Source organism: Anthonomus grandis, chromosome 3, assembly GCF_022605725.1.
Source record: "Anthonomus grandis grandis chromosome 3, icAntGran1.3, whole genome shotgun sequence".
Taxonomy (NCBI): Eukaryota; Metazoa; Arthropoda; class Insecta; order Coleoptera; family Curculionidae; genus Anthonomus; species Anthonomus grandis.
The window spans coordinates 6,975,905-7,001,429 of record NC_065548.1 but is presented as its reverse complement, the minus strand read 5'-3'; the positions used below and the strand labels follow the sequence as shown (position 1 = coordinate 7,001,429).

Sequence of the window (25,525 nt, the reverse complement as noted above, 5' to 3'; positions counted from 1 at the left end):
ACAGCGATTTTTTATGAATTTGTGTTGAATAAATTACAGTTTTTTATATGATAATCCACAAAAAAGATTTAACATTTTTTAACGTCAAATATGTCGCTCTTGTGACAGTATAGATATCACTTCATACAGACATTGATTAGGGTTAATATTAATTGTCTTAAATACTTTTATTTTTGCTATTAGATTGTACATCCACTGCAAAATTATATTTTTTTAATTTCCCATAGGTTTTGAGAAAATAGGCTTTTCTTGAAAAAGGGTTTTTAAGTTTTTGGCTCACTGTATGGTAAATATAGGAATAATTTTTTTTGTGGACATTTTTGGGAAAAACGTATAAAGTGTTTTCAATTTTAAACTTAAAAAAAGGCACCTATTGCAAAAATTAATTTTTTTTTCATAGTTTTTGAGAAAATTGAGTTTTTTTTGAACGAGGTTTTTTAGGATATTCTTCCATTGTATGGAGAATAAAATGAAAATTTTGATTTCTAAATAAATATCTTGTTATTGCAAACAACTTTTTTATAATCAATTTTTTTTATAAAATCCAGGTGTTCCGTAAATGATGATTTTTTATACAAAGGAGATACATTTTTGAGAAAAATAATTAATTTGGATTTTAATTTTTCCCGACTTTTCTATGGAAAATAGGGTTTTTTGTTATAGGGCTTTTTTGTTTCTTTTTTTATGGCCAACATGCAGCAACCATTTTTTTTAAATTCTGATAACTTTTAAAAATTTGCAAATTTCCAGATCAGTTTTACCCAAAAACCAAAAAAAAAATGTAATAACTTCTTTCAGGTTCGTTTTTGGAAAAATATGTAAAATACTTTTATTTTAGTTTTAGATTTCACATCCATTGCAATACTCATTTTTTTTTAAATTTCCCATAGGTTTCAAGAAAATTGACTTTTTAAAAATGAGCTTTTTCAAGTCTTCTCCCACTGTATGGGAAATAAAAACAATATTTTTATTTCTTAATAAAGGCCTTTTTATTCTAAACAATTTTTGTATAAAGTAATTTTTAATCAAGCCCTTACATTTTATGTAAAAAAATTAAATGTGATTCTTGGCTCATCAGCTTGGACCAAAAATCCAAAAAAAACGTCCATAACATCCTTCTAATCCATTTTTGCTAAAAATCTATAAGACACTTTTAATTTCACCTTTGATTAAAGCATCCATAGCAAAACCATCAAAATCCCAAAAATCAATTTGATCCTAATGATGGATCCGTGAATAATTTTTTTTTCGGTACCCACAAAGGGAGCGGGTTAAAGTCAAAAATTCGTAAAAAAAAGTGTGAAATTCCTTTCTCCGGCGAGAAATTTAAATCCTTTAAACGACTTGAAATTTTTAGGACATAAGAACTGAATACTTTTTGGGCCGAATCCGTATACAGGGGTGAGCAAATATAAGCGAGTAAAAGCGAGCGAACTAAGCGAGTAAATTTTTTTAAATTGATATCCTAAAAAACGATTCACATGAATTTTCCAATGATTAATTAATTGTCTTCTTTAATATTGTAATAAATAATAATATTAATAATAATAATGTATTGACGGACTTACCATTTTACAAGACCTATATAATATATATAAATAAGTATTATAAATAATAACATAATATATTAACAGTTCCTCACATATTATTAAATAATATAAAATATAGAAAGCAACAACACTAGGCACATACTAAGTAAAACTATCAAAAAAACAGCTGGATATGTTATTAATAAAAGAAGGAAACAAAATTATTAAATGACCACCCTTTGGCATGCCTGATTTAACATGTACTTCGTCAGATAAACCGCCCTTTATTTTAATTGACTGCCTACATGGATTTCCTACGCCAAGTTTATTTAGTTAAAAGTTTTACATTAAAACGATCGAATGCTTTGAGGAAGTAATTATAGACTACATCCACTTATATAACTCTTCTCCAAAAGCATTCAATATATATTTTTCCAGGTTCACTGAATTCGTAACTGTGGACCTACCTGATACAAAACCATGTTGCTCTGGAATATTTCTTATGGGAAAATATATTTTATCTGAAACAACTGACTCAAAGATCCTTGAGAAAATCGACGTTGCCATTTTTTAAGACAGATGTTATTATAATTAAAAATTTAGTGCAAAACAGGACATAAAACATTGCGACAACTTTTAAGAAAAAAGCTGAAATATCATTTGGACCGCACTTCAGTTTTACATCTAATTTCTCTATTTTATTTAAAAGTACTGTAATTCTAATATCATCGATATCAATGATTTAAGTATAATTCTAATTTAAGTTTGAGGTGCCACAATTCCAATCAGCATAAGATCTGCAAAAATGTTGCTTCAATAAATCGAAAATTATTTGAGGATCATCTGATTTAATATTATTTTATGTCATGCTATTCATCATAATGCTTATATTTACTGTGAACATAACTCCAGAATTATCTAAAGCTGGTCATAGAGTTTTCTAAGTTGCTAATGTGATCTTTGTTACATTTTTCAGCTAAGATTTTACAGTTATTTCTTATTTCTAAAAATGCGTTATAGTCGGAGATACTCTTTGACTGTCTAAACTTCTTGGGAGCCATTTTTTTCCACAAAATAGTATTTTCAATTCAACTAAAAAATATATAGGAACTTTACTATTCTTACACCTTCTTTTTGGAACAAAATAATCTATATATTGATATAAAATTCCATAAAAATTGGTAAGTGCTTGATTTACATCTGATATCTCAAGCAAAAAATCCCAATCTATATTTCCTAGCTATTGATTTATTAAAATATATTTCGCATTAACATAATCCTTATAAAAATAGTCAAACTTCATAAAGTCTTCTGTATTGTTAGAGTCTATACAAAAAAGACAGAACCAGGTATTTTTTATTAATATTCAAAAGCCACAGTCAATATTCAAAATATTATTACCCAAAATTAAATCAAGGTTTAGAGTCCCCTATAGTAAGGCAACAAAGTTTAAACTACATGCAACAGTTTCAGTAATTATACCAGTTGGTCTGGATCTAAAACAATCATAATCCAGTTGATATTTTGCAAATTAAACTCTCCAATAATAAGCGTCACATTATAGATACCTACAGGTGAACATGGAGGAATATAAATTTTTGCAAACAGAATTTTTTTATTTAAAAATGAGACCTTAACGGACACACATTCAAGATTGGTTATCTAAATTGTTATGAGAGAAAACACCAAACACTTTTTAAATGCTATCAGTGCCCTACCCAGACGTCTAGCTATGCTTGTTATTTAAAATAAAAATAAAATAAAATATCTTTTAGTAACAAAAATGTCAAAAGCTAATATATCCGCAGATTTATAGATCCGCGGTTTTTAACAATTACCAATAAAGATTTAGCCATTAGGCAATAACAAATAAAATATCCACTTTTAAATATATACTGACAAATTTTAAAATACATGACATTATTTGAGCACAGTATAACAATAAAAAAAAAATTACATATCATAAAATTACTACAGAATGACTCATCACAGCTTTACCACTCCTGATCAAATCTTTTAGTTTCTTTTTAAATCAGGTACATCTTAATGTTTTAAGATTCTCAGGTATTTTGTTATATAAACTAGCTGCCTGATATATGAAACATGACCCTAAAAACTCTGTATTATGCCTGGGAATATTCAAACTATTTTTTCCCCTGATATTTACTTCATGGCATTCACCACGAAGCTTAAAAAATTCTGCTAAATAACTTGGTATAACTGAGATAGTGTAGTATAATTTTATGCACTATGGAACCCATATTCACTAATTGCCGTTGGTTTTGAAAAGCTCCACAACATGCTGACTAACATGCTCTCTAAGAGGTACACATCTAACATATCTGTCACAGCTGTTTTGAATTTTTTGTAATAAAAATTTTTGATTGTAATAATATTTGATTATATAAATAAAATTAAATAAATTGATTATATTCTGTGATTTATGGTCCATAGACAGTGTCTAGGTAATTAGGAATTGAAAGAATTAGAGATTCTGTCGTTTTTTGGTTTCTTCAGGGAGGATGTATTTGTATTCGTGAATTGATTTTAATTGAAAATAGGCCTGTCTACATACATTATTAATATGAAAATCAAATTTCAATGGTTGGTCGATGTATAACCCAAGATTTTTTGCTTTTTCCTGCCAGTCAACCACACTTCCACTAACATGTATAATAAGATTATCAGCTTCTATATTGATTTTAGAAAATAAAATTGCTTTTTTTTTGTGAGGGTTAATCAACAAAGAGTTATGCTCCGCCCAATCAGAAATGTTGCTCAAGTCGTCATTGATTTTTGTAATTGCTCTGAACAGATCTTCAGGGTTCTTAGGTTTACTTAAAGGGAGATGCTGATCTGAATATCATCAGCATACATATGGTACAGGCAATTATTTATAACATTTTCAATATCAGAGGTGAAAACTGAAAACAAAAGAGATCCAAGAATGGAGCCCTGAGGCACCCCTGTCTCCACCAGCTGAATTTGAATTCTGTAACCTCTATAGACATGCTAATTTGAAATTATTGAACTCATTATCATGTGAATCGCTGTATATCACTCATTTAGGGAAGTCTTCGTCAATAAAAGAACATCATAGTCACTGGCAGTAACTGCTACTGAAAAATCATTCAACTCGGTACGAAGACGTTTACTACTTAAGACTTTTTACTACTTAATTATTGGCTGAATCTTCATGATGTAATAATAAGTTTCTCGTTTATATTTATTTAAAATTCCATTTTTTTTTTGCCAACCTGCTATTTATATTATAGTTCTACCATTATTCGATGAATTGCCTGGATAAATTTTTCTTACTTAATCGTGCTATTGACAGAAGTATTGACAATCTCTTTGAATTTATTGAGTTTTTTTCTCTTTAGCTCGAAAGACAAGAAAAAGAAAAAGCGTTCAAAAAAGAAGAAAAAAGCAGATTCCAGCGATTCGTCGAGCAGCAGCTCCAGCAGTTCGGAGAGTAGCTCCGAAGACGAGGAAACCAAAGGGGATAAGGCGAAAAGTATTCGGGTGGCCATGAGAAACATGCAACAGGTATACATAATTTTTAATAATCTATTTACATTTCTCATATAAAACATTTGTTATTCTCTGAAGATGACTCGCGCGGAACGGCCGAAACGCAGCCAAATTGATAAATTTTCTTATTTTCTTTTTCAGCTCGAGCAGTGTTATTGTTATGTTATGTTTTGTGCCCTAACTTTAAGATTATACTATAGTAGATATTATTCCAAATTGTTACTTAGATAGTATTGTTATAAACATTTATGCCAAATAAACATTCCAAGCACTTGCCTTTTTTGTATTTGGAACATTTTCTGTTGATCCCAAGAATTTTTTTTTTGTACTGATTTTTTGCTGAGATTTTATTGTTTGTTTGTTTTGTAGGTAAAATCCATAATGGACGAGGATATGTCCAAATGGTCCGTACTGGAAAAACTAATGGAAGATGTGCGTAAAAAGGAATCTAAAAAAGAGGACAATAAGCAAGAAGACGAGCTGATTAACCAGTGGATGAGTGTGGCGAATCCTGTGGGCGAAAAGGAGAAAAATATGCTGGAAACCCTGAAAGATAGGTAGGAATTATATTTTTAAATATTTACTCTATATATAGAATTTTAACCTGTTTTTTTAGAATGAAAGCAAAACACGATGTTGAAAAAGCGAAAATTGCCGAACAAGAGAAACGCCGCAGAGACAAGGAGCTCGAGGAGAAGGAAATGTACGAGAGGAAACTGAGACAGGCTCGAGAGGAGACCGAAAGGGCGGAGAGAGAGCTGAAACGTAAAGAAATGGAGTACAATAAGGTGCTAGACAAGGATAGGGGACACGTCAAGTAAGTTCTAGCATCCATAGTAATGTGTCATAGTGATCAAGAATTCTAAGTGTCATTATGAACATAGTATTTGTATGTTGCTGTATTAGGTGTAGCCTATTTAGTGTTTCTATAATCTAAAGTTTCTATATTTCCTACTAGTTTCTATAATCAAAGTCCTAATTAATCGATCCAAAAAACAACTAAAACCATAGTGTTAACAAAGAAAAATGGACAGTCCATTCCATAACCATCCTTTTCTTGGCTCTTTTTATAGATATACCATACCGTTGATGCGTAATTAAAATATTTCAGTGTCAATGCTAAATGAACTAAATATTATTTGTGTGAAATGTAAACAGGATTGTGTTGACGTAAATTTATACAAAATGTGCCAAGATAACGCCCTCTGAAGTTAACTGTATTCGACTTTAAAAGAGGGCAATACTATTTTCATGTGGAGATTGAGTAATAATTGCGCGAATGTCCTACATGATTAGATTGCTATACTCTATTTCAGAAGTGTATAGAGCAATAAACTGGAATTCCGTTCTGTTTGGCTACATTTCGTGGTAGTTCATAGGCGCAGGTACTTATAATATTTATGAATTTAATTTTCACGGATTAAATGCCTTTATTTTGAAAGAGATTAAATACTAAATAAATACTTTTAATCCTTTTGTATAGGTACCTATCTTTTAACGCTTTGTAACATGCAAAAATGGGGTCAGGTAATATATACAGACTATAAATACTTTTAAATCATATTTTAAACGTTAGTAGTCACTGCTACGCTGTAGTGTAATCACAATATTATTATCCCAATATTTAAAAAATGGAGGTATTCAGTCCAACGAAAAGATGTACTAAAAATTCTCCACTATCGCTGAGTGAAAAAGTTATTATTTTAAATGTACATGATTGCATAAAACACGATTACCCTAGTTTTACTGTGCAAGAAATTGTTGAAAAATGTTCTCGAATGAGTGGAATTGGAAAGTCCACCATTTTCAAATTGTTGCGGGAAAGAAAAGTAGCAGGTCAAGTGGAATCTCCCAAGCAAAAGCCAGGACGACCTACAAAAGTCCTTGATGAAAATGCTAAATGTATAATTCGAAGAAAAGTTCACTCTTTTTATTTTAAAAAGGAAATACCCACCCTAGACAAAATTTTAATGGAGCTTGGCCGAGATGACAGTATTCCGTTGATAAGTAGAAAACTTTTATGGAAAACTTTAAAAAATATGGATTTTGCCTGGGAAAAGCATAACCGCAAAGCACTTTTACTGGAGAGCGACGAAATTGTTTGTTGGAGACGACAATACTTGAGAAGTATCAAGCAGAACCGCAGGGAGCAAAAGAAAGTTTTTTATCTTGATGAGACGTGGATTAACGAAGGTTATATAGTCCAAAAAATGTGGCAAGACAAAAATATAACCAGTGCTCGCCAAGCCTTCATAGAAGGCCTGTCTACGGGTATTAAAGTACCTTCGGGAAAAGGAAAAAGACTTATAATCACACATATTGGAAGCGAAGAGGGATTTTTAAAAGAAGGTCTACTAACCTTTGAGTCGACTCGCACAGGAGATTACCATGAAGACATGAACTCAGACGTTTTCGAGGACTATTTTGGTGAAATGATAAAATTTCTTCCGGCTAATTCGGTGGTGGTTATGGATAACGCAAGCTATCATTCACGGCGAATAGAGAAGACGCCAACTTCAAGTTGGAGAAAGCAAGAAATTATCGATTGGCTGACTGCAAAAGGTATTGCGTTTGAAGCAAATTTGATAAAAAAAGAACTGCTGGCAATAGCAAACTTACACAAAACTCGTTTCATGAAATACGCCGTGGAAGATATAGCCGAAAAATATAATATAACTGTACTGCGCTTACCGCCATATCATTGCGAACTAAATCCTATAGAACTGATATGGGCGCAGGTAAAAGGATTTGTAGCAAGACAAAACACGACTTTTAAAATGAAAGATGTTAAGCTACTGTTTGATCAAGCCATTACGGAAGCGACACCAGAGAATTGGCGAAAAGCAGTCCAGCATGTAATTAAGCAAGAGGACAAAATGTGGGATCTTGACAACCTCATCGATCAGACAGTCGATCCTTTAATTATAATGTCAAGAGGTGATGACAGTTCGTCAGATGACGAAGAAGACTACAATCTATTATAATTTAAAATTGTTATACACTGTTCAAAAAGTGCCAGATCCAAAAGTGACATTTTCAACTGTTTTACTCTACATATTATGTTCAATAAATTTGTGAAAAAAATATATTATTCCATTTAAACAAAAGTAACTTTCTAAAATAAAATAGCATTTAAGTACATTAATTATAAGGTCAAAAACAAGTCCCAGTTGCACGCCTTTGGCGAACCGTTTTCAATGTTTATCAGTGGGTAACAATGGGCAAAACTCATAAATTGACCCAAAACCGGGTGGCACTACCTGTACTCGACGAAAAGAAAGAATTTTACATTGAAACTAATACCCAACTAAGGTAGTGGCATAAAATATTGGTGGATCACCAGGTACCACTTTTGCATACCTAATGAGGTTTTATTGCTCTACACACTTCTGAAATAGAGTATAGAGGAAATAAAGAATTCTTAGAATATAAAGAAAATAGATGTCCTTCAAAGTTGTAACGAGGTTACAAGATTTTGTCTTTATTTTATAGTAATAAGGGTAGGCCCAGGCAGTCTTTTAAAAGACAACTTAGATAATTTTGCTTCATTAACATTTTAACCTCCAATTTTATTTTTTACATAACAAAAAGATACATTTTAAGCTTTACCTGTGAGTCATGAGGGGTTTATAATTGTAAACATACATAAAGAAACCAACTTAAAGAGGTTTCTAGCCTGATAGTATCCTGGGGCCGTATTTTTGAAACCATTCGACTTTGATTCGCATACGAAATTAGAGGATTTCGCACCAAAAATCGATATTCGTATTTTCGACCGCTTCGTATGCGAACATTTTCGCATGCGGTGTCTCGAATGGGTATATACCATTCGAATTTCAAAGTTCGTGTGCGATTCTGCCGCTTGTCTTGTTTTGATTTTAAACTAGCTTTGTTTTTTTTCTTAATTTGTGAGTTGGTTAAGTTTTTTGTAGTGTTTTCTTGTTGTTTATTGAAAAAAAAATAAGAATATTCAAATAGCAAGATTAAACAATATTGTGCAAAGAAAAGTCGTCGATGCACTGGAAGAGACTAAAACTCTGGCAGATAGAAGGAATAGGATGTACTCTTCATTTCTTGACCCATTTGAAATGTATTCAGATTCTCAATTTAATAATATAGATTAAACAAGCCTATTACGATAGAATGATTAAGCCTATTACGATGATGTGCTCTTTATGTGCTCCAGAGACTGTGTAAGTGTGTAATCTGTCCGCTAGTTTTATCCACAAGGCTTGTGCAGTTTTAGCCGAAAAATTTTGGGTGAATTTGCCCGAATTCCGGGTGCTCTTCCATAAATGAAATTAGTTCTTTCTTTCGCTCGCTCGACACAAAACCGCAATATTTTTTATTTTTTGAATTCATTTAAAAAAAAAAGTCAATTCGCAAAAACCCAAGAAACGCCATGAAAAAACCTCAAAATTCCCTGATGTTTTTAAACTTAAATTTTAGGTTAGGTTAAATCTTTATTGTCTTCATCCCGGTTGACACGGCCTCCAATAGCACTCGACTTTGCTACGTTGCCACTACATTTCATGTCCGCATGCGAATGAAATTTCGAGTGCTGTTCAAAAATGCACTTTTTAATTCGTGTGCGAATTTTGCCGCTCGACTTTGTTCGCATTCGAAGATTCTCGCATGGTTTCGAAAATACGGCCCCTGGAAAGGTTTGATTTCTTGTAGGTTATATATACTTAGTTCTCTGTTGACTATGTTGTAGTCTCTGGCCTTCATTGTTTTCAGCCTTGGTTATTCTTAGGCTAATAAAGAACCACAAATGCCTAAAACTGAGAGGGTTTTCATCACTATGCTTTCAGTTTTCCGGTTATTTTCATGAAATTTTTCTTTCATGCTGTTGCATTGTTTACATGTTCTATTTTGCAAGTTTCAAGGTTTACCTACCTGGGGAAGCCCTGGTAAATGAAGGGGCATGCCTGGTGTGGCAAAATATAATATAAATTATATTTCCGTTTCCCGCGGTTTTCCTGAAAAGTCGTTTTTCTTGTACACATGTGGCCAGCTTTTGTCCCGCTGTTTTCACCTAGAAATACCCGGTTTTGAGAGCTGAAACTAAGTTTGTTTACCATATAAGGTCATAGCCTATAAATCTGTACCGTTTTCATGAGGAAAAACTCTCATTAAATTTTCCCAATTGCATTTTTATCCCACGATTGGTTCCGAGGATGTTCGTGAATCGTCGGCATCCAAATTCTGCGATCGGTACAAAAAGGTTCCAGCTCCACCAAGGTGATACATTCGTCGCAGTAAGGTCGTACCATACCTTTCGAGCAAAGTACCAGTAATTTTTCCATATTTCAATACCGTTAAATTTTCAATATTTATTTACTTGCTTGCTAGGTTATTGGCTCTGCTACTAGGCAATCTGCCAGCACGATTTGGAAATTCGGGAAAACCGTCGGGTATGTACCCTGTTTCCCGAATCGATAACTTTCACAAAATTTAATTCTTAAATGCACGTTATAGAAAACGGCAAGGGGTAAGAAAGCGTCCAGGAAAGGAATCTGAGGGATAGGAAAGGAAAATGAACCACCTGTTGACAATTGACTATTGGTCGCTTTCAAGCTCGCGTATTAAGATCTTTATCGAATCCGTTGCTATTGACACAGCATAAAGAAACCAGCAGTCGCACTTCAATAAAAATACATTGGCTTGAATAAGCGAGTTTGGTGCATGTGTACTAACGCATGCGAGGCATTTTTGCTTATAGTAGGGATGCCGCTGACACTCGCTACGGTCCACGCGGCTTTTGCCTTGGCTAGAGCCGGACTTAAACATTTTTTTAGATGTTATTATCTTGTAAAATAAAAATACCTACATAGTACAAATATTGATTTTTTAATATAAATAAAGTTCATACATTAACAAAATATTTAAACAAAAATAAACATCGCATTTCTACATCTAACAACGACGATATAGAAGAATACGTGCAGGAAGTTAATTAGGTATGTACCATAAATTTAAGAGACCATTCTTTGAGTAATTTTAAAACAAAAAGTTCATATAAACATATGTCCAGAAATTCTTCGTTCTCAATATACAGGGTGTTAAAATTTAACAACAACTAAAATATATGCCACTGACTTTTGTGCAATTTTTATTATGTTCTGTGGATTATACAAATAAAACTTTTCTGTCTCTTGAATTTTTTTCGTATCTTGCTTAGTTAATAATAAATTCCAAATGAAACTTTTCCCCAAATTGCTTGTGTGATCCAGGGATATGCAACTAAGTCGACTTTTTTTTTCTCGAAAAATAAGCGAGATACGAAAAAGTTGTATTTGTATTTGAGTAAATCAAATAACATATTAAAAATGGCACAAAATTCAGGTGCCCTAATTTTTTTGCCACAAATATTTCTTCAGGTCTCGTTCGAGATTACACTGAACCTAATAAATTTAATCATATTAGGGGTAAATTAGCTCCTTAATGTTATAAATAACACCGCCAGAGAACTTGCGGACCTATGTTCATATGAACTTTTTGTCTTAAAATTACTCAAACGATCGCCTGTTAAATAATTTATGGTACATACTTAATTAACACCCTGTATAGTAACGCTTTTAGATTAACATCTGACTACATAGTAGTTTAAGGATAACTAATTATACAAATAAAGTAATATTTCAAATAGAAACTCTTAGGCCAATAAATAAAGACAAATAGTTCAAAACAATTCTAACATCTGCGAATTTTTGTTATATTATTAAGTACCAACTAAAGTAAAAGTATACAATTTTGCAACTCTTTTAAATATGGCAACACTGTTAAAATGGCAGAAATATAAATAATGTCCTTAAAAATCAAAAAAAAAAATTACATTGCTGCAACTTTAATTGATGCTTAATTATGTTATTTAAGCCATACAGCCAAATTTGCAGCTATTAAAAACTTTGGCAAAGTCAATTATTTTGCTTCATTAATAATTTTTGATATACCCCTCTTTTAATACAAAAGTTTTTATAAAAAACGCTATGCTTTGTAAAAATGCTATTAAAATAGTCACTAAGTACGGCGCTGAACTAGGCGATACACCTATGAACACAGTTCGATAAACAGTGAGCTCGGCATCCGGAGAACATGGCTGCGGCATGGCTAAGGATGCTATTAGTTCGCTTACATTTTCGAGCGGAGTGAGACTGCTGGTTTCTTTATGCTGTGCTATTGATATCGTTCCGTCCCGTTTCGTTTTATTTAATTTTAAAACTGTTGTTTGGGCCCATCTTTCTTCGTGTTTTGTGGGGCAAGCAACAGCCGCGATTGATAACTGGTGCCTGCACACTATCTTTCTTCGTGTTTTGTAGGGCAGGCAGTAGCCGCGTTTATTAAGTATTACTTGTCTTCTCAAAGTGGTGAAAGACAAGTAATAACCGAGTCCGTGATAATATAATTACTATCCGTATATTAACAGAGCAGGGGTAAATGTTGACCGATTGATTGAGATTGCTTCGCTTGATTGGTGTTGAGTTTCCGACTTTGCTTCACGAATGTCATTCGTAACCGCTGCAAGTCCCTTAAATCCATACTATTTTGCGTCATTAATAGAGTGCCGAATTTTCCGGTACATTTTCCCAAATAACTGCCTGTGCTTAATCATAGAAATTGCTAATAGGTGATTGTTTGATTTTAAGGACACTTTTGTTCATTTAGTTTTAAGCAACCAAACCTGTTACTTACTTATTAGTATTTGTAATAAAAAAGATTAAGAGCAATAAGAACTCAGTATAACCGGACAGTCTACTTTCAATCTTTACCTGGTTTCTCCACTGTCTAAAGGCTTACCCGAGAGGCTAGAGGGGACTCTAAGCTCCTTTAATTACTTGGAGTGGCGCCCGAGGCATTTTGTCAACTTTTTCTCCTATAACTGTACAAAGAAATAGTGAGGGGAGGTTGACGGATACCCTGCGACGTCAAAGGTTAGAGGAGTCGACATACGGCAAGTACTTAAGAACCCCCGCTACATAGTTAACCTATTCAAACCTGGGATGTCACCATTAACCTATCTATAACTACCCACAATCATTATTAATCCTAAAGAAGTACAAAGTACAATACAGTGCGGCAATAGAGCCATCGGATTTAAAATTTAGTATAAGAGAATTTAAGGAAACAAAACAAGGAACTATAGTTGTGAACTGTGGAACTACGCAGTATTAAAATAAATTTAAACTAGGAGCTATGGTCAAATTTAAAGATAAAATATACATTAGATGAAGGAATAAAAAGTTAAAAATTTTTTACAAAAAGTTAAAATTGCTGGATATACTGGAGAGTTACTTGAAAATAAGAGGACTCTTGAGATGAAACTCTGAAGTCAGAATAAATGAATCAGTGAAGGAGAAACTTTAAAATAACTACCTAAGGCAAACAATAAATAAACAAAATGGGACTGGAACAATATATGCTTAATGTTCAGAAAGCCTTTATATAAAAATGTTAAATCAAGAAAAATTATACATCGACTGGGAAGGTTTACCAGCTGTTATCAGTGCCAGGGTTATCAGTATCAGTTTACCAGTAATAGATGTAAAAAACAACAAAATTGTGAAAACTGTGCAGAAAGTCACGTAATGAAGCATTGTGATAGTCAAGCAAAAAAAAAAAAAAAGAAGTAACTGCAATGATGCCAATAAAAAAACACAAATTGCAACTCAATACTAAGCATACAGCTTTAGATTCAGACTGCCCGATACTCAAGTTCTACTCGGAACAACTTTTGAGTTCCAAAATGCTTATTAATTCTCAAAATATGATACTGGAACAGCTGTGTAAAGGTAAGAGTCTTCAAAATGCAGCAGATGTTTTAGTATTTTAGCACGAGCAACATTTTCAAAATTCCATATCCAACACTCTTCTAGGAGATACCATCCAGGTGCAAACATTAAACTGAAACAAATACAGCAGAGATTACCAGTTTGACAAACACAGGCATACTATTTAAACTTCGTGACTAGAGTTTAAACATTAAACTTAGTAGAGGTTTAAAGAGATTGTGCTAATACCTTAATATTAACACGACACTACGAAAGGACTGACATAAGGCTAGTAAATAAAATTTCCATCAAATTTTCTCCTAAATATCTTATATTAAATATAAAAACGTTAATTTTCTTTAAACAACTAAAAACTTAAAACTTATTACTAAGTAAACACACTCATTCCAGCAAGCACTCGAATAAAAATAAATTTTAAATTTAAATAAACACCAAGACAAAAGTAATTAACCAAATTAAACCCTTTGGCCTTAATACAAATAGCGTAATAATAATTATTATTGTTTAAAATAAAACACACAAGTTAAAATTACAAAGGTACCTTGTTTCTATGTGAAGACACAGAAAAACAAAATCCAATACACTGCTGCTTCCACAAAATGTTCAATAGTCTTGTCATCGGTTCAGTAACAGCCTCCTCACTAGTTATTAAAAATGTTCAAGGAAAATGTCATAAATTTTGACTTTTCTGTTCACAACTTTATATTCTTACGAATCGCCCGCAAAATAATATGCTTTAAACTAAAAGGCAATTTAATAGCTAGTTTACAACGATTTTAACTGCAACGCTCAATTTTGCAACATAAATTTGCTTTTTATTTAAATTATTTAATACAGGAAACAGATCTTTCCGATTTAAAGATATGGACGGGAAATAGACCTTATTCTTAGACAGTACAACTAAATTCAAACATCATCATATATACAGATGGGTCTAAAACGGAAAACAGGGTAGGATCATCTTATTACAGCACTTTGAAAAAAACCTTCTCACTGACTAAATCGACATAGAGACATAATCGAGATTCCTACAGCAGAATTATTCGCAATACATAAAGCAAAAAAACATCTGTTTACTTTAAAAAACCCAAATTGGTTAAAAGTCACTAATTCCATGGGTACATTACAATGTATTGAAATATATCTCCCAAAACACGCGCTTGCTCTTGAAATTAAGCACCAATTAGAAAACGCATATTCGCGTAAATATAACATAATGTTCATCTGGGTCCCCAGTCATATTGGAATAAAGGGAAATGAAACAGCCGACTTACTTGCTAAAGAACAACTTAATACAATTTCCATACATAAACATTACTTACCCCTTAATACAATGAATTAATTAACTCCTTTCTAAAAGAAACAAAAATATACTCAACGATTTGAAAACAAATTAAAGAAGACACATTTTTTATTATTCAGATCATTGATATATATACAAATATTGTACATAGACATTTTATAGATGTTTTTCATTTGCTTATTTATATAACTATTAAAAATTCTGATAGACGCCAAAAGGTCTAAGTTACTGGTGCATCTATAATAAATAACTCTCTCTCTCTCTCTCTCTCTCTCTTAGTATTTTAGTATTTTATTATTTATATTTTAGAAACATAGATATCATAATGTAAAACTATAATTCCTGGATACCAACTTTATTATAATGAAAAAAAAAGAACTTATTTTAAAATTACTTTTTAATCCGAATCTCCAAAACTATCTAGAAGTTCATTTTCAATATATTGAAATTTTTATGGAGGATATCAATATTAATTTATTGGCCCTTAATGTTACAATGTTAAAAATCAACCTAATTAACTTATTCATAAGCAAAAAAAATTACTTATAGAAAACATAATAGGAATGGTTTAAAAGCTCTCTAAAAAATAATAAAAGATGCAACCTATAGTGTGAAACATACTACTAAATAAAATAACATAAAAAATGATACTGGTCCAATAATTTGTTTGCTATGGCTAATTTCAATAAAAATCATTGTATAAACATAGGTCTTAAAATGGAAAATGCACAAGAAAAATACCTCATTGACCTCTCAGTTCAAAATTCATTATATGTATTTCTATTCTCTTATAAAAAATTAATTTAATATATTACCATTTAAAAAAATAATGGTATCCCTGGTTACGATGGCATAAATGCACATTTTAAGTAGATTAAGAGAAGCATTCCTAAAAATATATGAACATTTTTAATCTAATAAAATTGTACAAAATGGTGTCATACCTGATCAGTTTAAAATAACAATAGTTTCACTTATACTTAGGTCAGATATAAAAAGTGATATTAATATAACGGGTGGTTCAGAAAGTTGTTCATTTTTTGACGCTTTGTATAAAATTTGGTAGGGGGGCTAAAATCGTGCGCGCGTGCTCAATCGATAGCTTGGTTCAGGGAAATTTAGTCACCAGGCAGCGCTATACGGGAGAGCAACGCTCGTTTTGTGTACTAGAGTATTTCCGTAACAACAATTCGGCCACCATTGTGCGCCGTAGATATCGGGCACATTTTGATTTGCATGACATTAACCAGTGCCCAAGCCCACAGCTGATCGTAAAATGGGTACGTAAGTTTAACGACACCGGTTCGACGTTAAATAAACGAAGGAGAGTTCCCGAAACGCTTGCTAATTAAAGGAAAATGACCCTCCTGCAAGACTTTTGTTCGCCAACGAAGTAATGAATCGATTTCAGCGATTCAACAACATTTTTTTCTCCGATAAGGTTTTCTCCGATAAGGCTCATTTTCACCTAAATGGCCATGTGAACACCCAAAATTGTCGCTACTGGTGTGCAACAAACCCGCAGCAAAAACATCAAAGGCTACTGCATAGCCCAAAGGTCACGGTTTGGGCTGCAATGTCGGGATCAGGAATAATCGGTCCCTATTTTTTCGAAGACGCTCGAGGCAACGCAATTACCGTAAATTCGCAGCGTTACATAGACATGATTCAAACATTTTTTGCTCCCGCCCTTCAGGAGTTTGAGGGATACAATCGAAACACTTGGTTTCAGCAGGACGGTGCCACCTGCCACACCTCCAACCTGTCTTTGCCTGTCGTTCAGGCGCTTTTTCCCAATAAATTAATTTCCCGAAGAGGGGACATTCAGTGGCCCGCCCGAAGCCCGGACCTGACTCCCTGCGATTTTTTTTTGTGGGGATACCTTAAGAGTAAGGTGTACAGCAACCGACCCGCCACCCTGAATGATCTAAAGGCCAATATCCAGCAAGAAATTGAAGCGATAACTCCAGAAACTTGCCAACGCGTTATTGAAAATTTTAGGACTTGGCTTGAGGAGTGCCAGGAAAGAAATGGGGCACATTTGGACAACGTAATTTTTAAGACATAAATTTCCCAAGTTTTTTGTAAATTTTAAGAATAAATTTGTTACAATTGATCAACGGTACAACAAGTTTTAGTTACAACAAGTAATATTGCAAAGCTTCTAAAAAAATGCATCGAGAACATTAAATTTTTTAAATCAACTTAAAATTATGTCAAAAAAATCAATTGGTTTTCTGTAGTACAGTATACACTTTAATAATTAATGTAGTCATTTACTTTTTAATGAATTTAAACAAAAAGTGTTTTACAATATTTTTATAAGGCCTTCTTGTAACATTACAAAACTATTGGGACAGTTTATAAATCAATAGTTGAATCTGTATTTTGATTTAGAGTGGATTCTTTGGCAATGCTTTATATAAGTTAAATATAATGAAATAAATATAATACTTTATACAATTATATAGAAAAAAGATAGATTGTTTCCAATAGAAGTTCTTTTCGAAGTAAATATTAGAAATGTAAGTTCCATGTATGTGTTTACCATATGTGATCACAGCAAAAGAATCCCCTTTCTCTTAGTAATAATCATTTGAGCTTGTTAATTATAGAAATCAGAGGCTATAAAAACATTGATCAATTTAAAAAAAACATTGGAGGTAAATAATTTAAAAAAAATAGAATCAGCTTGAGAAATTATTCTTGCAATAAATTTCCCTTGTTAAAACTATCTTTTTTCTCTTGCTTTTTTGACCCGTAAAATAATAGAAACATAGTTTACTGTGACTCTATATAATGTTTAGGTTAGTTTTAGAGAACACTTATTAAACACCTCATAAATCTAGATGTTTTATAAATAAATCTAAAAATACTTGCATTCTTGTTTCAATTTTGGCAATTTTTAGTTAACTTTGAATTTCTCCTATAGGTTTAAGCCTTCAAGGGACAATTTTAGGAGACATAGATCTTCTAGTATCGAAGAGGATGAAAGAGCGTCTAGACAATCTAGGGAGAGAGATAGTCGAAGTCGTCCTAGAGAGAGCAGAGATAGGTCGCCTCAATTTAGGCGAGTTTCTCATAATTTTTAGCATATATTAGTTTATAAGTTTTACGCTTTTTCTTTATAAGTCGTATTTTTTAGGCCAAGAAGGCCGACGGATAATCACCGGGATCGAAGTCCGGACGTATTAAATAAGGATCAGGATGACGCGAAGAGGAGACCGCCGGGTCCCCCTAGTTATAAAAAGTTGCCGTTCATAGGCAGGATGCCACTATTTAAGAATAAAAAGGGCCAGAAACCGGTGGAGAAAGTGAGAAAAGAGGTCGCCAAGCAGGATTATGAACCTACTAGGAAGACTAGGTAAATTTATAATCCTTTTATTTTATTTTGTTTGCTTTAAAAATATTATTAATCCAAAATATGTATAATCGAGTGAGCGTTCTCCCCTTTATGATGTCCATATTTAACAAGAATTTCTACTTTTTTGTTCTGTTTAATTCAATTTTTTTGTTTTATTGTAATATATTTAAGGTAGTTTCTTCTTCAATGTAGCTACGGCTCTTTTGTTCCATTTTCCAGGATTTTTTAAATACTACCACTCACTAGGCTTTTTTAAACTATTCCTTTTGAGAGCTGTGCCAATTTTTTGTTTCTCTTAGGTATTCCAGGACTAATTTCCTCTTAATTAATTTTTTTACTCCAAGGCATCTGAACTATTCCATCGTTAACTACAGGCAGTTAAAATTAATTTTCGAATTCCTTCTTAATCAGTTCATTCTGCCAAACAGTTGAAGCCTCTTCTTGATTCTTGCAGATGTGACGTAATTAAAGGTTATGTAACCTTTGATTACGTCAAAAGTTGCAAAACTTAAAAGCCAACATTTCCAGCAGAAACTTTAAGACAAACTCAAAGCATCTAATGTGCTTTCCTTTGTTTGAGAAATTTTGTTAATAAAAGAAGTTCAAAAAATGGAGACGGCAAAAATAAATAGACCAATCGGCCCTTTAGGTCAAAAAGCTAGCAAAACGTATTTTCTTCAAGTATTATCTATAGTAACATGGCACCTTTAGACAATTAATTGACTAACTTTTTTCTAATAGGAATGAAACTTTGTGAAAACAAGGTTAATTAAAACAAATACAGTAATTCCAATTGAATACAATAAATCTATAATAAAAACTGCCTGGCACAATTGCCAAGCTTCCTAATAAGTTCACATGCAATGACTACCCTAGACAAGATATAAATATAAATATGGAGACATTTAGACAGAAATTTCGAAGCACGGGTAACCAAAAATTTTGCAAATTTAAAAAAGAAAAACCGTGTTTAATTACAGGTAAAAAAAATAATGAATAATATTGACAATCATACATGAGACCAATATAAATGCTGAAGATTACCAAGTAAGTTCTTAAAGTAAATGCAATCAAGGTAATACATCATATGGAAATAATAAAATTATTAAATCAATTCTTAAATATATAACAAATTATATAGTTCACTTAAAAATCAAAAGTTATAATCTAGTAAGTGAACACGTTAAACACTAAGTGTAGATGGTTGCCTAAAACCGCTTTTAACGTTGCCAATGTCAGCTATGCACAATATACAGGGTGTCCCAAAAGTAGACGTCCAAACGAAAGGAGGCGATAGAGGAGGTCAGTAGCAATAGACAAAAACCCATATACTATTATTCGATTGTTGATGGTTTAAAAGTTATTATCGTTTTTCTGTTTTTTATAAAAATAGTGTCATGAATTCTGTAAAAAACTCATAGCAAGAATATCCTCACGTATTTGCGTGGTATTTGTTACGAATGTTGCCTTAAATGGTGTACTTTTTCATAAGTAATAATTGCATGCAAAACAATTGCTTCTGTCACTACTTAGAAAATTATAATTTCCCAATGTGTTTAAGTTTTACATACACATTTTTGCGTTTGAATTGATGCTGCTACAAAGCACGTGTTCGACCAAAAATAAACAGCTATCAGAAAAAGTTGCTTTATTTATGCAGATTCTTTACGGTCAAATATTTATGATAAGAAAACTAAACATTCTTTTTCAAATAATTTCTAACATCAACATACCGTTTCCCTGTCGCGAATGTAGTTAGTTTCTTTCTGGTTTTTCAACAAATTAGGCTTTATTTCTTATACTTAGACTGTTCGTGGTTTCTATTTTCGGAGTTTTTCATGTTTTAACGCCCAATACTATTACAAGTAAACGGCTTATAGTTCCTACGAATATGCAGAAATGCACTATGTTTATAGGCTTTGTGATGGAAATGCTCGAGCTGCTGCCCGAGAATATGAAAGACGCTTTCCCGGTCGAAATCGCTATCCTGACCATAGAGTTTTCATAAATGTGCATCAGAGTTACTTGGAAGGCATCATTCCTGGTCAGCCACGGAGAGTAGGAAGACCTAGAAATGATAACGATGAAGATGATATTATGGAATTTGCAACAGAGAATCCAACAACAAGTGTTCGTTGCATAGCAAGACGTTCGGGACTTCCCAAATCCACAATTCATCGAGTCTTACAAAGAAATCTGTTATATCCTTATCATGTGCAACGTGTTCAAGCACTTCTGCCCACTGATTATGAAAAAAGGATTCAGTTTTGTCGGGAAATGCTGCAGCGTAATAGAGAAGACTCTAATTTTTTTTAAAACATTTTGTGGAGTGACGAAAGCAGTTTTAAAAAAACAGGGATATTTAATATACATAATTTCCATTATTGGGACTATGTTAATCCTAATATAGTGAGAAATGGTCGTTTTCAGCATCCAGAAGCTACCAGGAAGACTTAACGGCGAAAATTATTTACATTTCTTGCAACATAACTTGAACGATTTACTTGAAGACGTATCTGCAGCAACACGGCGAGATATGTGGCTGCAACACGACGGAGCTCCTGCTCACTCTGCCCGAATCGTAAAGCGACATCTTGATACTACTTTTAATAATCGATGGATTGGAAGGGGAGGAACCATCCAATGGCCGCCGCGTTCGCCTGACCTGAACCCCTTAGACTTTTTTTTATGGGGATATTTCAAAGAACTTGATTTTATCAATGAAAGCCTGTCATCAATGAAACTGAAGTAGAACTGCGAAGAAAAATAAGACAAGCGTCCAATGTTATTACCAACAATGACAGAGTCTTTCGGCGCATAAAAAGTAATTTCATCCACAGTTGCCGAATGGTATATTAGGGCAGGTGGTTCGCATTTTGAACATTTATTATGATGTTTAATAGCAATAAATATATTTTTTTCATTATTTAGAATTAGATTATTTAGTGTAATACTATAACTATAGTATTACAGTAATACTATAATATAACTGTAAATTTAACTAAATATTTTGATTTTTGTCCAAAAACGATTAGTTTAATAAAAATGTAGATCAAAAAAGGCTCGTATCACTTATCTGAAAGTATTTCACCATAAGAGAATCTTCATTAAATAAGTAACTTTTCCTGATAATTTTTAACTTTTTGTAGTAAATTTGTTTCTGCCAGGTTCACTTAAAAGGCAAATAATTTTTAAACAAAAATTAAACAACAGTAAAAATATTAAAATATGCTTTTGTAAAACATAATTTTATTTTGCAATTTAATAGATTTATATTAATTGCTCATTTAATATAGCTGGGACCATTTTTTACATAAATTCCAGACAGTTTTCCATAATTTTGTTAGAATTCTTCCAGGAATAATGTCCTCCTAATTAATTACATTTTTGCTCTAAGGCATCTTAATTATTCCCTCGTTAATTACAAGCAGTTGAAATTAATTTTCTGATTTCTTATTTGATTTAAAAAGATGGTAGTTTGTTGAGGTGCAGCATCACAATTTATCCAGTACCGCTCTCTCAATTGTTCAAAATAATATGTAATGATTGTAATGAAGATAATGCTATCCAAACCAAAAGATTTCCCACAGAACATCTTGTCAATAAATCTGGATTCTTTACTGTTAGGCCGCTTTTCTCCTATAGATTGACCATTTTGGTTATAAAAAATAAAATCAGTCATCAGTTAATCATTATATATAATAACTGGAGCTGTGAGCCGTCTCGAAATTATGTGGGTCCAATACTTATTAACTTAATTACAAAAAATTAGTACTCTAGAAAGATTAAGTAAAAAAAATGGATAAGGGATAATTTCTGTAAAATTACTATTAGAATTTCATGGCTATAACTTATCGGTGTAGTGCATTTTTCTATATCTAGTTACTTGGAAATGCCTACTTATGTAGCATCGTTTCGAATAGAAATGACATGTCTAGAGGTGATGATTCTCTCTAGACAGTAATGATTCTTTCACGAATAATTTTCTCCTAATTAATTAAGTTTTGAGGTATCTAAATCTTTGTCAATTGTAGGAAGTTAAGGTTAATTTTCTCACTTCGTCTTATTTAAAACATTACTAGAATTTATTACTAATTAAATAGCTGAGGCCATTTTTTTCCGATTTTCCAGTACATTTATTAGTTTTTTTTTGTATATAAATACTTCAAAGTAGCTGGATTTTTTCTTCTGACAGTATTTATAAAAAAAATTCAAAATTTCCAGAATATTCATTTAAATTTTTACAAACAGTTGAATTTTTTTTAAACGTGTCTTTTGACAGCTGTGCCGATTTGTTATTTGTTCCAGGACATTTTTAAATTTTTCCGGCAATGATTTCCCTCTAATTAATCAAATTTTACCCTTTAAGCATCTGTACTATTCCTTCTTTAATTACAGTAGCGGCCAAATGTAGAGAAACTTTTAATTTTTTAAAAAATTAATTAATAGGTTAAATAAAAAGTTTTAATTTCATCACTAAATCATTGGGTACCTTAAGTTACTTATAATGATATAAAAATAAACACATTCTTTAACACATGACGAAAATACCAAAATATTTTTCATTTTTTTGCGGCCATAAGTAGAGAAACTTTTTTTCCGATCATTCCTAAACAAACAGTTTTTGAATAAAGAGAATAATATTTTAGTCGTGTGTTAGTATTAGTCGAGTAAGATGCCACGAGGTATTCATTTGTCAGTTCAGTTAAAAGAACTAATTATAAAAAAATATCAAGATGGATTGAAACAAAATCAAATTGCAATTGATTTAAAGCTTAATAAAAGTGTTATATCTAAACAAATCAAGATGTACAAAGAACGTGGAGGTTCTTTAATTAAACCTAAGACCGGAAGGCCGCGAAAGACTACTCCTTCAGATGATAAAGTAATAAGAAGATGTTCCCAAAAAAATCCTTTCTTTACTGCCGTGGATATTAAGAAAGGAAACCCTTCCATTTTACTATCCATCCGTTCCATAAGAAGACGCTTAGGCGAAGGAAACCTCCAAGCCAGACGACCGGCAAAGAAACCATTCATTTCCAAGAAAAATCGGCATGCTCGTTTAAAATTTGCTAGAGAACATTCCACTTGGACTTATAACCAATGGAAAAACATACTTTGGTCCGATGAAAGTAAATTTAATTTATTTGGGTCGGATGGAATAAAGTATGTAAGGCGTCCCCCACATCAAAGATTCAATCCTAAATACACTAGGCCAACCATAAAACATGGTGGAGGTAATGTCATGGTATGGGGTTCTTTTTCTGGGCATGGACTAGGTCCGCTAATAAAAGTTGAGGGTATTATGGACAGATATCAAAATTTACAGATCCTCAAGAATCATATGATACCTTACGCCGAAGAAAACCTTCCACTAATTTGGAAATTTCAACAGGATAATGATCCTAAACATACAGCTAAAATTGTTAAAGATTTTTTTGCGGAGGAACAGCTCAACGTTTTAGCCTGGCCTCCACAAAGCCCCGACTTAAATCCCATTGAAAACCTATGGGAACAATTGGAGTTAGATGTTAGGCGTAAATATCCCGAAAAATTTAAAAACAAAGAAGAACTGTTTTGCGCATTATCGCAGGCCTGGCAGGAAATACCAGAAGAAAAAATTGTAAAATTGTTGGAGTCGATGCCCAGAAGATGTGCAGAAGTTATTAAAAACAAAGGTTTTGCTACCAAATATTAGGTTTATTTTAAGTATTTGTAATATTTTGCTTAAGTTTCTCTACTTTTGACCGCTTAAAAAATAAAAAAAAAATTTTTTGTGGGTTTATAAATAATTTTCTTATACACTAGTTATTTATTTTTTATGTTGTATTTGTGTTCCACCTAAAACAATAAAATATATTTTTAAAAAGTAATCTATCAATATTTTTTTAAAAATAATCAAAAGTTTCTCTACTTTTGGCCGCTACTGTACATTCAGTTTTAATTCGCAAAAGTTATAGGTAAAATTGACATTAAAAATTATTAGTATGGCATTAATATGAGGAATTCTCTATGATTCGATTAGCTTTAAAGGCCGTGGTTTTTGCTACATTTTAACTTTAATATCTTACAGAATTTGTCAGTAATTAAATTACTACTGTCTAACAGGAGTATTTTAAAACCATCTTTTTAATTATTTTCCGAACAGTTGAGACATTTCTCGGATCCTTGAACTTTTTAACATCGTTTCTTTTATATACCATGCCTTTTAAATAGTTTCTAATTTTCCAGACAGTTGCAAGTTATTTCTTCTGAATTAAATAAAATAAATATGAAATACCTTATTATTCTTATAAGTCCAGATTTTTTAAAAACTTTTGTCAGCAAATTAATTTTTGTTTTTACATAAAGTATTAAAATGCTTCAGCGCCATTGATAAACAAAAATTGCATACTGGGATATTGGTGTATTGGAAATGAGTTTCGGATGAGAGCTCCTATATACCAGTTTAGCTAAACATTAACTAATGCAAAGTAATTCGCTTTAATGTTACAATATTTTATTTCAGTTTGTGTCTTCTGAAACGCGGCTTTTACAATATTTAATTGTGACTTTTAGGGTTTTTATGGCAAAAAATCATTAATTTATTTGTCAATTTTTGTGATACAAAAATCCAATAAATGTGTGCCTTACTAACATTAAATTGGACTTTCAAATAAATTCTCTTCTTTTTAGGTTCGAAAGTGGAAACTTAACGAGAGCTTTTATTCCGCGGCCGGACGTCGTATGTTTCCCGGTGTTGACCACGTTGCCGCCCATTTCGGCACCGCCCGAACCGACCGCGGTCGAGCAAGTCGTCTCCAGGACGCCCCAAATTGATTACGTACCGAAAGTGACGAAGCCGCCCGAGCCCCCAAAACTCGCGGCACCGAGCCCTCCTCCACCGCCGCCCATCGAGGAAGAGGTTTATTATGTAAGTTCTACAAGGAAATCGTCTTTAATAAATCAATTCAAAACATGCTTTTTATCATAAAATAGAAAAGTATTTGAAGATGAAGAAGCT

The 25,525-nt window shown here is 32.3% G+C and overlaps 1 protein-coding gene across 2 annotated transcripts in view; it reads left to right on the top strand.

Annotated features, from left to right (window-relative positions):
* Window positions 1–25,525, top strand: part of LOC126733751 (zinc finger matrin-type protein CG9776-like) — a 47,378-nt gene that overhangs the window by 16,634 nt on the left and 5,219 nt on the right. For both annotated transcript variants that reach the window (XM_050437138.1, XM_050437139.1), the window contains 6 exons: window positions 4,913–5,078; window positions 5,433–5,620; window positions 5,680–5,880; window positions 18,091–18,228; window positions 18,304–18,522; window positions 25,198–25,435. In XM_050437138.1, the coding sequence (XP_050293095.1) occupies window positions 4,913–5,078; window positions 5,433–5,620; window positions 5,680–5,880; window positions 18,091–18,228; window positions 18,304–18,522; window positions 25,198–25,435 (1,150 nt within the window). The remainder of the gene's footprint in view (window positions 1–4,912; window positions 5,079–5,432; window positions 5,621–5,679; window positions 5,881–18,090; window positions 18,229–18,303; window positions 18,523–25,197; window positions 25,436–25,525) is intronic.